Raw genomic sequence first — 16,176 nt, forward strand, 5'->3', positions numbered from 1 at the left:
TTGAACCTTTGTTACTTGTTGTAGATGTCATCATAAGGACAGTGATCTCTGGATGACAACACCAACAGAGGCGGTGGCTGGGGAACATGACTATTTTAAGTAAATCCAACAGTCCAAATAACTGAATAACTAAGTTAAACTTTTTATTTCTGTTTAGTACCTTGACTGGCATTTAATATATCACTTGGGTTAATATAAAACCAGGGAAGGAAGTTTAAGACATCTTCCACTGTGGTCAGGTGTGTTGTAATGGATGGATGAAAGCAATCATTTACATCTTTGACCACCTGGGAAACATTGGCCAGTCATTAAAAGCCCTTTCTAGCTCAGCTGGTTTTCTCTTCACCTGACACACTGATAGCACCCCTGGCCAGGTTCCTGGGGCACCGACTTGAAAAAACAGAGTGATTTTGCAAGAGACAGGTGTTTACAATCTGCTGAGGCAGGCCGATGGAATTTGTGGACCAGTTCCTGACATCCCAAGTAATTATGATGTTGAATGTATTTTAAATAATTCCAGGTCTATAAAAAAAGTGATGATGTCTATGTGTATACCCTATATTTTTATTACAAAAATATTGAAATAATCCATGAGTTATTCCACTCTGCACCAACTATAAAAAAATACTATCAAAGTTTGACTGGCACTTTTAATGCAACAAAAAGCACCATGACCGAGGACACTGAGAACTGAAAGCAGGAACGGTTACTTGCTGTGCGGAGGTATTTAAAACCCAGAAGCTTGTTGCAAGAGTGCGACTTTACAGATGATTCAAATACAAATATTAGCTGGATATAGTGATAAGCCCTCAATCAGTTTGGAAGGGTTTTCTGATAGCATATTTACTGCACCTGTTTATACTTGCTAAAACAGTGTCCCAAAGCCTCTAAAGATGCATCACTTGGACCTCAGATGGGATGGGGGAAGTCTATACACGGTGGAGAACATGACTGTTCATTCTGTTGTCCACTTTTGGGGGCTCAAGCCTTTCATTCTCAGTTGCTAAGGGATTCCCTGTTAGTCCTGTGTTTGGACAGTGTTTGGCACTAGGAAGTTGTGGCATGGCATCGTTTTGTATTGTACTTGCCTCTGCTCACAGAGCCTCTTGGTCTGCATCTGGGCCCAGTAGCACTTCAATGTGAGCTGCACTGGCTTAGGAACCAGACTCTCATTTTGCCTTTCCCCCAACTTCCTCTTCATATATTTATTGACTTTTTGCAGTTGAATACTGATTAGGATGACATCATGAAGTCATTGAGCTCTTGTCAAAAGCCAGACATGTGCTGCATAGTTCTTTCAAAAAGAATGTTCTTAACCAGAAATTAAAATACCACCACCAAATCCAGAAATATGTAGGACATGAACCATTCTGTCAATGCCAGTACTCTGTAAACACACTTGAGTGTGCTTTCCATTGGTTAGTTGTCTCACACAGGGTATTTGTTTCCAGATGAGAAAGTGGTTCATGAATTCTTTACTTACTAAGTGCTGTGACTTTTTTTTTTTTCTGAAGTCTTGAGGGATATATTCTCCCTTCCTTGTGGATTATGTGTTCCTGCAGGAATCAGAGCATCAAGAAAAACCACCTAACCCATTTTGACAGAGAACTGGTGTTATGTATATGTGTGTCAATGTGTGTAGATGTGTGAGTATGACTGAATATATTTTTATGCAATGAGCAGTTAACTCCAGCAAAACACCCTATTGATTGGAGGCAGAATTTTCCACAATAATGTTGCATCTGGTGGATGTGCTCCAAGACTGTGCAGGGAGGGTTGTGGTAACCACAGTCGCACTCAGCTGGCCTTATCCTTCCGGTGAAATAAGAAACTCCGTGCTGCTGGTTGAAAGGAGACCAGCAGCAGGCGGTCAACTGAGAGGGGATCACATGCTGATCATGATGATGGTTAGACTAAGAGCATCCTAGCTCACTGCTCTTCCAGGATGAAGTGTCCTTATTGCCACAGCCCTGCTGTCACCCTTCAACTCGACAGTGTGGCTCCTGCAAGTCCTTTTGATCTACAAAGTGGTTTCATATTCCAACCGCTCCTGGATGAGGGCATCATCTTTGTACTGCAGCCTTGGAGGAGACGGGGAACAGTCAAAGGCTAAAATGGCCTTGCGGAGGCTTCGGTCCAAAACATGTCTCTCCCACGCTGGGTACCTATTTCTGAACAGGTCAATTTTAATGACCGATTCTTCAATCCGTGGTGGGCGAGAAGACGGGGTGGATGGGGCAGTGGGGCGCACCTGAAAGACAGGGACACACCCGTCCCGCTCTGCAAATTTCTGGTCACGTTCGCTGACCATGCTGCGGTTGTTAGAGATGGAGCGTAGGGTGCTCGTGGCCACTTCCGGCGGCAGGGTGAAGGCAGCGACGGGATCCTCACAAGCACAACTTGGTGACTGCCCGAATCTGGGTCCATTGGGGTGAAAGAAGGCATAATACATCAGCATAAAAACCACACCAGTTAAAAAACTGCTGAATACCACGCAGAGCGCTGGGATGGCGAACGCATCTGCAATCTGTGGCGCCTTGTACAGGTACCAGAGGGCGCTCAAGGCTGTGTTTTCCAACAGGATCACAAAATAGTAAATGAAGAGCCGACAGCGTGTCCTGCCTTCCTTGACATTGAACCAGCTGAAGATGTAGATGATTCCCACCACCATGTCGAACACAATCTCCTCCCATTTGGTGATACAGAATTCCGTCTCACAGTGGACGATCCAGAAGGTCATGATGCACCAGTGAAGGACGATGAAGATTCCAAAGTAGAGCTGGAATACCGAGGCAAAGAGGGCGAATGTGATGACCCTGGCAGCGATTGTAAAGAAGTGCCAGCAGAACTGGATGATGACAGCCATGTAGCTGATGGGCTTCTTGTCATCACGAGAGTCCCGGAGGGCCTTCTGGTAAGAAGCCAGGGCCCACGCCAAGGACACGAGGGAGGCGGCTGCTGTGAAACCTACAAAGGCAAATGGGAAGACATTCTGTCAACAGTGACATGCTGTGACACCCCGTTTAAGTCACACACAGCATTGGGGTTAGGACGGCTATCTGCGACTTCAGCAGAAGCGAATACTTTTTGACTTTTCATGTGACTGAAATACTCTGTTGGGGATGCACATACCAGTTCTAAGATTCAGCACTACAGAAAAGTCAGGAAGCAAATGAGACTAGTCCTCAGCATTGGCAAAGGAGGGATTACACTTGGTGGTTTTTTGATGTAAACACACCAAGAAATCAGTTTTGTGCACTAGGAAAACAACAGAAGACTGTCCTCTACTGCTGTCGCAGGCCACAAGCAGGAAGCTGGATGGGACGTGGAGCAGCCAGGACACAAACTGTCACCCAAATGGGATCCTGGCTCATGAAAGGTGAGGACTTTAGCTACCTGGCTACTGCACAGGGCCCTTGAGAATTGTATTGACATGGTTTTTCTGTCACTTCTCTTTATCATTTCATCACCTCCATTTGGTCAACATTCTCTCTAAGAACAGACTTCCAAATTTTAAAACTCATTTGCATTGCTCTTCTTTACTCTTGCTCTGTCTGCCACAGCACCACATTCACGCCTGAAGTCCAGATGGGGATAAGAACTCTAAAAGCACATCAACTTCCTTTAGCACAGACCTTTGAAAGATTTCCAGGTAGTGAAATGTTATATCAATCTACATTGCAGCTGCTTCATTTCATGAGCTGTTGCACAACTTATCAAGAAGGCTAAGCACCATCTCATGTCAGAGTCCAGCTGGCTTTTCTTCAGGAGAGAGCTTATAAATCATATATAGAACATATTATAAAATTTTCTCCTCTTTGCAAATAATATTAGGTAACTTGAATACAACAACTGCTAATGGAATTAGTAGATTTCTGGTTTTTTTTTTTTTTTTTTTTTTTAGTTGAAAAGTCAGATCTATGGAGAGAAGGAGAGTCAGAGAGAAAGATTTTCCATCTGCTGGTTCACTCCCCAAGTGCTGCAAATGGCCAGAGCTGAGCCAATCTGAAACCAGGAAGCAGGAGCTTCTTCTGGGTCTCCCATTGGGGTGTAGAGTCCAAAGGCATTGGGCCATCCTGTACTGCTTTCCCAGGTCACAAGCAAGGAGCTGGAGTGGAAGTAGAACAGGTGGGACAGGAGCCAGCACCCCTATGGGATTCTGGCAGTAGAAAGGCATATTTAGCTACTACACTGTTGTGGTAGGCCCAGAATTAGTAGATTTTTAAAATATAGTTTTAAACAGATAAATTGTTATCTACAAGTCTTGAAACATGAATTTTAAGGTGAAAGATTTATACGATCTGAAAAGAAACCAGAGTATAAAACATGAATTTTAAAAGTGACTCTTGTGGAAAATGGCCTCACTAATTGGTAGCCAAAAAAAATTCCATCCCAATAATTATTTCTTACATATCCACCTTGAATAAGGTGACTTCCAAAAAAGTTATCAAGATAGTATTTTCCACAACCATTTCTCATGCCATCGTCTAGGAAACAGTTACAATAGTCAGACATGCTGTTTTGAGAACTTGAGATGTTCTTTTGGAAAACACAAAATCTTTCATTTCTAGAAGACACAGGTAGCCTTACTGGTTTGAATGGACATCAGAAAGTGCATTAAAAAAATGAATTTAAAACATAAATTTATTTTAGTGTAAGAAGTTTGAAATCCTTCTTTAGTTTTTTTCAGAATACTCATTTCCCATGAGCTTTATAAAGATGTATTGTGGGGCCAGCATTGTGGTGTAGCAGGATAATCTTCACCACGCTGGTGCTGGCATCCCATCTGGATACTGGTTCATGTCCTGGCTGTTCCTCCACCAGTCTAGCTCTTTGTGGCCTGAAGAAGTAGTGGAGGCCTTGGGGCTCCCATACCCATGTGGGAAACCAGGAAGAAGCTCCTAGCTTCTGGTTTCAGATCAGCTCAGTTCTGGCCTTGCGGCTGTTGGGCGGTGAACCAGAGATACCAGACCTCACTCTGCTTTTCCTTCTCTCTCTCTCAAAAAAAAGTATGCCTTTGAAATAAAAACAAGTAAATCATTTTTTTTAACAAGTAAAGATGCATTATATGCATGGATTTCAAAAATCATGGCATCAAAATGAACTTTTAAAAATTGTTTTATTGGGCCCAACGCGGTGGCGCAAGTGGTTAAGGTCCTCACCTTGCACGCCTGGGATCCCATATGGGTGCCGGTTCTAATCCCGGCAGACCCGCTTCCCTTCCAGCTCCCTGCCTGTGGGCCGGGAGAGCAGTCGAGGACGGCCCAAAGCTTTGGGACCCTGCACCCGCGTGGGAGACCCAGAAGAGGCTCCTGGCTTCGGATCGGCATAGCATTGGTCGTTGCGCTCACTTGGGGAGTGAATCATCGGACGGAAGATCTTCCTCTCTGTCTCTCCTCTCTGTATATCCGCCTTTCCAATAAAAAAATAATAAAAATAAATCTTTAAAAATTGTTTTATTTATTTTTAGCTTTGATTAATTTTTAACAGGTCCTATATGGTTTATAGACACAGTTCTTTTTCTTTAAGATTTATTTATTTTGATTGAAAAGAGGAGGGGAGACAGAGAGGAAGATCTTCTGTCTGCTGATACACTCCCCGAATGGCTCCAATAGCCAGAGATGATACAATCCGAAGCCAGGAGCCTCTGGGTCTCCCATGCAGGTGCAGGGTCCCAAGCTTTGGGTCGTCCTTGACTGCTTTCCCACGCCACAAGCAGGGAGCTGGATGAGAAGCAGGGACACCAGGACATGAGTCAGCGGCCATATGTGATCCTGGTGTGTTCAAGGCAAGGATTCTAGCTGCAAAGCTACTTTTCTGGGCATTATAGCTACAGTTCTAAGAATACAGTGATATTTCCTTTCTGTCTCTGTCCCCTACCCCCTTTCTCACTTCCACTCTCCTTTCCACTTACTTTCTTTTTATAGTTTTTGAGATAACAGATTTTAAATTTCCATTACAGTAGAAAGGGTTAATACTTCACCCAATAAGAAATTTAACAAGTAAAAAGCAATTTCTCCATATTTAGTGGAACAATATCTGATGGTTTCAAATAATAATTGAATGAAAACCACCCATTTCACCCATATACAGTAAATTTTAAAATAATCACACATCATCCTTAAAGTATAATATAGTATACTATTCTCATCCATTAGTTTGACAAAAGCATAAAACAACAAAATTATATTTATCACAATATTGATACACACAGACACAGGTGTTATTTCTCTTTTCCTTTCATACTTTACTTTTTTTTTTTAATTAGCTCCCACCTGTAAGAGTGAAAATGCAATATTTGTGACCAGCTTATTTGTTTTTTCCACTCAACATGATGGCCTCCAATTGCATCCACAAAATGAACATCTTTTAAGTTCATTTTTTCACAAATATTTTGATGTAGTCTTGTATTTCTAGATCAGTTAGAGCCCAGAAACAAAGGAGTTTAATGTTAATTTAATTTGTATGAAATGGAATATTCTATCGCAATTATAAAGCAAGTTCAGGAGTGAAAAGATGGAAAGAAAAGTAGTTATAAAATGAAAAAAGAAAGGTGAGGATGGGAAACAAAACAAGATAATGGATTATCATCTTTTTGATGATTATGTGAGCACCGTATTTATTATCAGTGTACAAACACAGGTTGAGCCTTTTAAAGTGAGTGCCTTTGAACAGCATACAAGCCACAGATATCTTGCTCCTACAAGTACTGTTCACAAATAGACAGCTTTTTGAGTCACCAGGTTTTTCTAGGCTGAACTGGGTACTTAGCTCTGATGCTAAGTTGCTACTCTACCTCAGCTGGCCTCCTTTAGGAAGCGCTGGAGCACAGTGTCAGCTTCACAAAGGTCACCGTGTTGCTGCTCAGGCTCCTGCAAACCACACAGAGCTGACTCCATCCTGGCAGTCATACTGGAGGGGGCGTTTTTCAAAGCAGTGAAAAAATAGTCACAATCTTTAGTTACATGGGATTATCTGTGGTGATACTAAAAAGAATGGAAGAGCTAGATTCATTCAAATTCCCTGGTTACCTTCAGCCCTTTTTCACATGTCCTGCAAAAGCAACTCAGCCTATGTCTGGCACTCCAGGAGCACTACACAAAATGTTCACTACCATAATATTTTGACAATTGACAAGTTAAGATTTTAACTCAGCTTTACTTTCTATATAGGCTAAAATTAAGACATAATCTATACCAAAGGGACATTGCCTGTCCATTGTGGCCACTCTACTACCGAGTTCTTGGATTTAGCATCCAAATTTCTCTTCTTCATTTCATGATTTCATTTTTTTCATCTTAGCAATACATTTCTACTAAACAAACACATGGTTGAACAGAGAATATTAAATATTTTAGGAGTTAACTCCCTCAGCACTCTTTGTTAAAAAGTTATGCTTACCATGGAACATTCAATATTCCTCTCAATTGATTGCAACACCAAGATAAATTACCTCAGCAAGGCACCATCTTGTTATTGGAGCATAGTTCCCCAGAATTTTCATTTATGCAAGACTTATTAGGTATGCAAAATACCTAAACTATCATCTTCTATCACTCAGCCTGCCCACTACAGGAATCAGAGTGAGTATTGGAACTAGAATTTGATCCTTGACATTCTCATATGGAATATAGGCATCCAAAGCCTTGCGTTAACTCACTGCACTGTAACACCTGCCCAGTTTTCCAGAGCTTCTGATGGATGCTTGCAGTTAGATCATGGATCTCTGATGATGCCTCTCTCAGTTAATGTCTGACATTTTAAGTTTTTCTTTGGAAATATTTTCAAACTTAATTGTAAGGATAAATGTAATTCATTGAGCATCTGCATACCCTTTACTCAGAGTGTCATGTGGCCTCATTTGCCACATCATTAACTGCCAACCCCCAGTCATCTGAAAATGAGTTGCATATATTGGGGCCAGTCTCTTGGTGTAGTGCATTTAGCTCCCATCTGTGATAGACATCCTATATCAAAGTGCCATTGTGAGCCACGGCTACTCCACTTCTGATTCAACTTCTAGGTAATGTGCCTGTGAAGGCAGAAGATGGCTTATTGGCTTGGGCCCATGCTACCCCGGTGGGAAACACAGATGGAGTTCTGGCTTTCTGGTTTTGCCCCAGACAACCCCTATCTATTGGGGTCCATTTAAAACAATTTTTGTAAAAAGCTCTTTATGTAGACCTAATTTTTAAAAATTTTAACTTTTTAACTTTATAAAGTGAATAAAATTCCATATATATATATTTAGAGGCATAGTGACACTTTCTACTCTATTCTTCCTGCTGCCCGCGTTTACCACCTACCTCCTCCTTCCTTATTTCTTTTTTCCTCTAATTTTTTATAATGGTGTACTTCCATTTCATTCTGCAGTCACAGGCTTAACACTTCATTAGACAAAGGCTATATACAACCATCAGATCCCAGAATGTCAATCTAGCTCACATAGATTACATTTTGTGGATACTACGTGCATGTTATCACAGATCAAGTAAAACACATTTTTAAAATTTAAAATGCATATGTAATGTATTAAGATATACCAGTGTTTACTGTTTATGAACACTCTTTGTCATAACCATAATAAAGTTATCACATTCTGTCAAGACAGAAAGATGAAATAAATAAAAGAAAGAGAAAGAATGAAGACAAGGAAGAATGAGAGAAAGAAGAAAGTGAGAAAGGAATGAGGGGCAGAAAAAAAGTAAGAAAGAAAGCAAAGGAGAAAGGAAGATGAAAAAGCAAGCAAGGAGGGAAGGAAGGAAAGAAAGAAGAAAGGGGAAAAGAAGGAGGCAAAGGAGAGAAAAAATAAGTGAATTCCTTGTTTCGAAATCCTTTGTTGTTTCCTCACAATTATATTCAGTTTATGAGTTCCAAACAAGAATATGTAAGTGACACTGAACAGCAGAGTTTTAAAAAATCATTGTGATACTAAAATGTAAAGGTTGCTTCAGTGATCCCGAGAAATACATTGTGTGTCTGTCTGTATTTTCTTTTGAAAATAATGAGTAGTGTATAATTCCCGCAAACATTATTCTAAAATCAAACTGCAACTACAACTACAAGGGACTCCAAGGGATCATATGGTTTCCTAAAATGATAAAACAGATGATTAAACTTCAGAGCCTATCAGTGCAATGATCTCATTTTATGGAAAAGAAATTGTGCTTCACTTTGGAATGCTGAGTGAGTTTTCCTCCCTTTTCTTTCATCTCCCTTTCTGTCAGATGAAAATAGTTCTTGTTTCTCTACAGAGCTGCTCTTTCTGCTTCTGCCACACTCTAGCCCATCTTCCTTGTCTCCCGGAGATCTTCTCAGGGTTCTACAAACATGCCACAAGTTCCCCTGAGTCACCCAAACACCACTCACTTTATGTGATTCGGCACCCCCCCACCCCCATTGTTTTAGCCAGGTTTCTTGGTTTCCCTCTTGCTTGTTCCTTACTTCCCTACTTGTCTGGCTTTTGCCTGGGCTTGTGGCGCTGAGTAGGTTGCAACTTTAGTCCTCTTTTGTTTCAGCCTCTGTCTAGGGTTTCACTCACTCTCTGCTTTCAGTAAATCTCCTAGCTCTGCAGGCAGCAACCCCATGCAGACCAGCAGCTTGCAGAGCTTCTACCTAATCTGTGTGTCTGTCCACCTGAGAGGCACCGTCTGGAAGCCACCTGTCAGTTGATGGCAATATTGGCCTTATGAAATTAACACAATGGGTCTTTCCTTGTTCCTCTTTTGTCAGTGTAAAGTCTCTCTCAGTATAGGAAGACAATGAATTTCCAGGTAGGTTACCAGAGTCATAAGAAGTGGGTTTTATGTGCAGCTTGACTGAAATTTTGCACAACCTTCCAAACCCGAGTATTCATAATGATGTCACCCTGATGCTTGCCTCTGTTACCGGACCAATCGGATTCACGTTCTTTGCTATTTTTTTCGCACTGCAGGCCAAATGGTTGATATGACATTGAATATAGAAGTGCAGTGACTGTGAAATTGATATGATTTTAAGTTTTAGTTTGTCATTTTGAGCTGGTTGACTATCCAGAGGTGAGAGATCCCTTTTTTTTTGTATAAAAATTAATAAGGGACATAATATACATTGGAGCTGTTATGATCCAAGAATTTTGCTCCGGAAGTCTTTGGACTGGAGGGAGCTGTTTCTGGTCCCTCCAATCAGTGCTTATTAATTATTACAGGAATGGCTTAGTGAACCAGAGTCCAGTTGCTCAGAGGATGTCTAAAACATTGTCCCATTTTGAATAAAGATTTTTCAGATTTTTCAAAGTAAAGATTATGGGTCTGACATTAGCTACTTAACATTTCAAAGAGAACTGAGAGAAGTCAACATCATGCAGTCCCAGTGAGGAGCAAATATTTCACATTTCCCCCTCTTTTCTTTTGGCATCTTAAAGCACCTCTCTTCATGCTTTTTTTCCTTCCTCTCTTCTGTCTTCCCTTGGTTTCTCCACTCATGTTTTGCTTATGTCTGTTTTCTTATTTTTTGCCTCTCTCTTGCTCCCAATAAATATAATATGGAATAGAACTTTCAAAAAAGTTATTTATTTGAAGGATAGAGTCACGTAAAGAGACGAGGAGAGCTATTCAGAGAAATATTTTTATTCAATGATTCACTCCCCAAGTGGGGGCTAAGCGAGGCTGAAGCCAGCAGCCAGGAGCCGGGAGCTTCATCTAAGTCTCTCATAAGGTGTCAGGAACCGAATTACTTGGGCCATCTTTTTCTGCCCTCCTTTGTAACCGGCAAGGAGCTAGAGCAGATTGGGGACTTGAACTGGCTCTCACATGGGATATCAGCATTCCAAGCATCAGATTAGCCCACTCTTTTTATTATTTTAAGGAAATGGTTATATTAATAAAATGTTTGATGTTGACCATAGCTAATTGTAAAATTACTCTTACAATTGGATAATGTTCGCAATAAGAAATAAATGTAATTTATTTAAATGTCAGTGGACTATGATATGATTTGGATATGGTCTGTCCCCGAAGGAAGTTTGGTTCCCAGTGTGTAGACAGTAAACCTGTAAGGGGGTTGGGAGGAACTTTTGGATGGTATTCAAGTTATTGGCATCCATCCTCTTGAATGGATGAATGCTGATCGAATTCCCTTACAAATGCGCTGCCTGGCCCCTTCCCTGAATCCCCCCCAGTTTCACCCAGACTCCTGCCATGTGATGTCACCTAATGTGAGTTCCCCACCAGGGCTGAGAAGGCACCACCATCACGCTTTTGACCCCCAGAGATGTGGACCCAGTGATCTTCTATCCTTTGTTAATTACCCACATTCAAATATTTTATTTTTCAACAAAATATTGACTAAGTCTGCCATAGCTATTCTTCTTTTACTCCTGCTCTGGATCCTGTGGCGCTGTTCCAAAATCCAGGCTGACTTTTGAGGCTTCCCACAGCTCCCATTGAATGGACTGGACATCACTAGCCTCTGTTTTTCAGCACAAATCACTTGCTTCCATAGAAATTTTTTCTAGCTTGTATCTTAGTGAAGTTTTAATGAGAGACACAGGAAATTATTTGTATTGTGTATACAGAAAATGAGAATTAGGCCAGAGTATGGTTGAAAGAAGACATGGTGGGAGCAGTGGTGTACAAAAGTTCTATTGGGTCAATATGAGCACTATTTCCTATTAAAAATAATGGACAAGTGCTCGCTTTGGCAGCACATATACTAAAATTGAAACAATACAGAGAAGATTACATGGCCCCTGCACAAGGATGACATGCAAAAATAATGGGCAAGGGGCTGGTATGAGATATTAAACCCTTGGAAATGGTATAATCCATGGTTTCCTTTGAATTAGAAGCTAATAAATGTATATCTGGGGAAGCTCCCCAGTATAACTTAATTCTCTAATAAATATGTTTCCATATTAAGGAGCTCAGCTGGATATTTATGCTACATTTTTGCTTTGGTTGTAGTGCCTCTCACTCAAGCAGAGCTTTAGGCAAGAATAAGACCCTGTCCATTACATTTCTGCTCCATAATGCATTGTATGCTACCTGACTTACATTAAGAATTGACGCTTGGGAGAATCAAGATGGCAGAATAGGGTAAGGACATGTTTAAACAGATGGAGAAATATTAGCTAGTGTGAAGCAGAGAGGGCACATTCCAGGAAATAGCAGAGGACAGAACAACAGCAGAGGGGTGCCTGGAGACTGACAGACACTGGAAAGCAGCAGACATAATAGTGTGGTGTTGCAGTGACTGATACCCCAGTGGCATTCAGTGAATGGCAATCTGAACTCCACCAGCAGCCGGAATTCTACCAGCAACAAGATGAGAAGGGACATTTACTGGGAGCTCTAGAGGTGAACCCAGACAAAGAACTGCGTGTCCTTCTGTCTGTTTGATTTGACCAGGAGCAGAGACAGAGCAGCAGATCCCAGATGGGCAGTGTGGGAACATGGTGGAGCTCACAGCCCAGTCTACCCCTACAGATGAATCAGACATCATTTTGTTTAAGGAGGCAAGGGCTGTGGGGCAACACAGCACATGCACGGAGCTGGAAGTGATCTCATTCCTGGCTCAGGGAACGTGCCATCCTATAGGTTCCACCCAAGACAGGTCTGGGTAGCCCTCAGACCTGATGGCCAGCAAATCAAGAACTCTAGTAGTGACACATTAGACACCATTTTGTAAAATGTGGCAAAGAATTTAAGACTGCAGGGGACAACAGTGAGCTGTCCGTGTGCTGAGCCTGGAAAGAAATCACTGAGCTCAGTGTATTGCACTGGTCCCACAGGAAAAATAGTACCAGCTATGGCATTGTATAGGTCAAAATAGGTCCATGTGGCCCTCAACAGTTTCTAGGAATAGGCACCACCAACAACCTAGCTATATAGAACACCTGGTGTCTCCCTAATCCTGGGACCTGCTCTAACTGGAAGTGGGAGAAAGGTCATACAGAACAGTGCAGCCTCAGCACGGTATCACAGGAGGTGGAGAGTGGTGAGCCAGGAGCTGGGGCTATGGAAACCATGGTGGAAATCTAACATAAGAACCCAGACCTGGAACTTGCTGGAGGGAGTGGCACAACTGAATGCAAACAAAGAGCCATGTACTACCTGCAATAAGTAAAATTGAACTGTAGACCTGTGGTTGCACAGCTTAGAAACATGGCCCAAGCAGAAGAGTCTGAAAACCAGAAGTACAATGATCAAGAGCAAAAGAAGAGACAAGGACACAATGAATATTACTGAAGACTCCCCTGCAATGGAGCAAAACCCTTTGCTAACCTTGCATTCACTGAGGAAGACATTGAGAAAATTGGGGATACAGAATTCAAAACACTTGTTATAAAACTTCTTATCAACAAGGAGAAGCACGCAAAGCAGGTATTCAAGAAATTTAAGGAATATATCACACTGGAAATGAATCAAATGAAAGCTGATGTATCAGAAATGAAGAATACAGTGGAGCAAACTAAAACTAGAGTGGAGAGGAGAGTCTCCAAAATAGAATGAAAGAGGCAGAAGAAAGAATCTCAAAATTAGAACATATTTCCTGTACCAGGGAGAAGCAAACAAAAAGTTGGAAGCAGAGCTGGATCAGGCTTTCAAAAGTATTCAACAATTGAAAGACACTATCAAAAGGCCAAATATAAGAATTATAGGAGTCCCAGAAGGTGCAGAAAGAGAAACTGGTTTTACAAATGTGTTTAATGAAATAATAAGGGAAAATTTCCCTAATCTAGAGAAAGAATTGGGAAACAACATCCGGGAGTGGCACAGAACTCCCAACAGGCCAGAAGCTGTTTCACCAAGGCACATGATAATCAAGCTCTCTTCAGTCAAACATAAGAAAAAGATCCTTGAATGTACATGTGAAAAAAAAATCAACTGACATATAAAGGAATGACAATTAAACTCACAAGAGACCCCTCAAAGGAAACTATAGGCCAGAAGAGAATGGAGTGACATATTCCTGATTCTAAAAGCAAAAACTTGTCAACCCAGGATAATGTACCCAGCAAAAATTTTGTCTTTTAAAATGAAATAAAATTCTTCCACAGTAAAGAAAAGTTAAAAGAATATGCCTCTTCCAAACTTACCCTGCAAATGATACTTCAAGATGTTCTTTTGACAGAGAAAAGGAATAGTGCCCACCAAAACCAAAGGCAAATGAGAAGTACATCCCAGTCAAATAACAGCAGAAGAATAAATCAATGAACAATCATTACTAAAATGGCAGGACCAAATTACCACCCATTCATGTTAACCCTGAATATAAATGGCTTAAACTCATCATTCAAACATAGATGAGTAGACTGAATTAAAAAAACAAAACCCATGTATTTGTTGCCTACAGGAGACACATTTCTCTCTCTCTTTTTTAAAGATTTATTTATTTTTATTGGAAAGGCAGATATACAGAGAGGAGGAGAGACAGAGAGGAAGATCTTCCGTCCGATGATTCACTCCCCAAGTGACTGCAACGGCCGATGCTGCGCTGATCGAAAGCCAGGATCCAGGAGCCTCTTCCGGGTCTCCCACGTGGGTGCAGGGTCCCAAGTCTTTGGGCCATCCTTGACTGCTTTCCCAGGCCACAAGCAGGGAGCTGGATGGGAAGTGGAGCTGCTGGGATTAGAACTAGCGCCCATATGGGATCCAGGCGCGTTCATGGAGAGGACTTTAGCCACTAGGCCACACCTCCGGGCCGAGGAGACACATTTCACCAACAAAGATCAGCAGAAACTGTATCTCATGGATTTTGATTTTTTTTTTGTTAGTTTCATCTCTTCAAAACACTTTCTTCTAGTTAAATTCTTTAATCATTCATAGATCTTACAGCAGCAATATTTTCTTCAAGAAGGTTCTTGATTTTTCTTTTTCATTTCTTCAGTGACACATTAGTCATTCAGTAGCATGTTATTTAACTTCATGGTGTTGTTAATTTCTTTTTTTTTCTTCTTCCTACTGTTGATTTTGTGTTGTGGCTTTTCATTTAAGGGTATGTAAATGTGTAATGGAGATTATCATATCTAGTAACATGTTATTTAACTTTATGGCATTATAATTTTTTTTTTCTTCCTGTTGTTGATTTTGTATTGTGGCTTTTCATTTATGGGGATGTATAGTAACTATGTAATGGAGACTATCATATCCAGATGTGAGGATACAAAGCAGTATGCATCCCTACTTCCAAAGAAAGACTCCCACTTAAACTGTTCACTATATCTTAATAATAGGATGCTGGACTATCACATTGTTCATACCCACAATGAGGGACATATGACTGTGTATGAAGAACTATACTATAGTTAGGATATAGGGGAACTCAGCGAGAGGGGAGGGAATTGGGGAGGAGATAAGGGAACTCCCAGGGTACAGAACTGTATCATAAAATGATAATAATAAAAAGTACAATTAAAAATAAAAAGAATTGATGGTTGGATAGAAAGGATTGGAGGCTGGGTCAGAGAAGAGAGAGTATTCCAAATGTAGACAGAGCCATAAAGAGAATGAGCTGTTTAAAAGGTTTGCATAATTCTTCATGGCTTTGTTTAGTTGGCTTCCTTGCAATTTCAGTTCAAGCCACAAACGCCAAAATACTATGAAATAACATCTGTATTCCTGTCGTGTTGTTTGAGTGCAGGCAAAAATTCCTGAAATACCCCAGGGAACTCCAAAGATTGATTATCAAATTCACTAAGGCAGGAAGTTCAAGGAACTGAATTGAGGACACCAAGCTTTTGATTTTTCAATAAAGAGAATGAGCCTGTTCTTCACATTCCTGGGAATGTTACAGCCTTACTGTGCAGTAGCCTGGCCAGAGTCTACCATTTCAATAACATATCTTGACATTGGCCCATATCACATTTAGAAATCAGTGGGTGAGAAAGGGCTCTTTTTTAAAAAAATTTAAATATATTATGAAAAATATCAAATTTATGTAGAATCAAGCAATACTGCAAAAGGAGGGTACTTCAGAAAGTTGCTGGAAAATAGAATTAAAATGTCATTTGGTGCTAAATTAAATTCATGCATAAAAAGGGTCTTCAAAAAGGTAATGGAAAATGAATAGTATGTAAAAGTTATGCATGGTTTTGTTTAAACCCCAAATAAGCCTTTCCTTTTTCTTTTCTTTCTCATTCTTTCTCTCTTATTCTTTCTTTTTCTGACTTTCTTAATTTAGAGGCCTAGCGACAGA

The 16,176-nt window shown here is 40.8% G+C and overlaps 1 protein-coding gene and 1 non-coding gene across 2 annotated transcripts in view; one reads left to right on the plus strand and one right to left on the minus strand.

Moving 5' to 3' along the window:
- Window positions 1–2,020: 2,020 nt before the first annotated feature.
- Window positions 2,021–16,176, minus strand: part of XKR4 (XK related 4) — a 370,337-nt gene continuing 356,181 nt past the window's right edge. Inside the window, exon 3 of the mRNA XM_040972705.1 lies at window positions 2,021–2,967. Coding sequence (XP_040828639.1) covers window positions 2,021–2,967 — 947 coding nt within the window. The remainder of the gene's footprint in view (window positions 2,968–16,176) is intronic.
- LOC121151401 lies at window positions 11,668–11,773 on the plus strand. The gene has a single exon (XR_005883163.1). It is a non-coding gene; the product is annotated as a U6 spliceosomal RNA (small nuclear RNA).

This window comes from Ochotona curzoniae, unplaced genomic scaffold (assembly GCF_017591425.1).
Source record: "Ochotona curzoniae isolate NIBS_2020 unplaced genomic scaffold, NIBS_Ocur_1.0 contig_2318, whole genome shotgun sequence".
Taxonomy (NCBI): Eukaryota; Metazoa; Chordata; class Mammalia; order Lagomorpha; family Ochotonidae; genus Ochotona; species Ochotona curzoniae.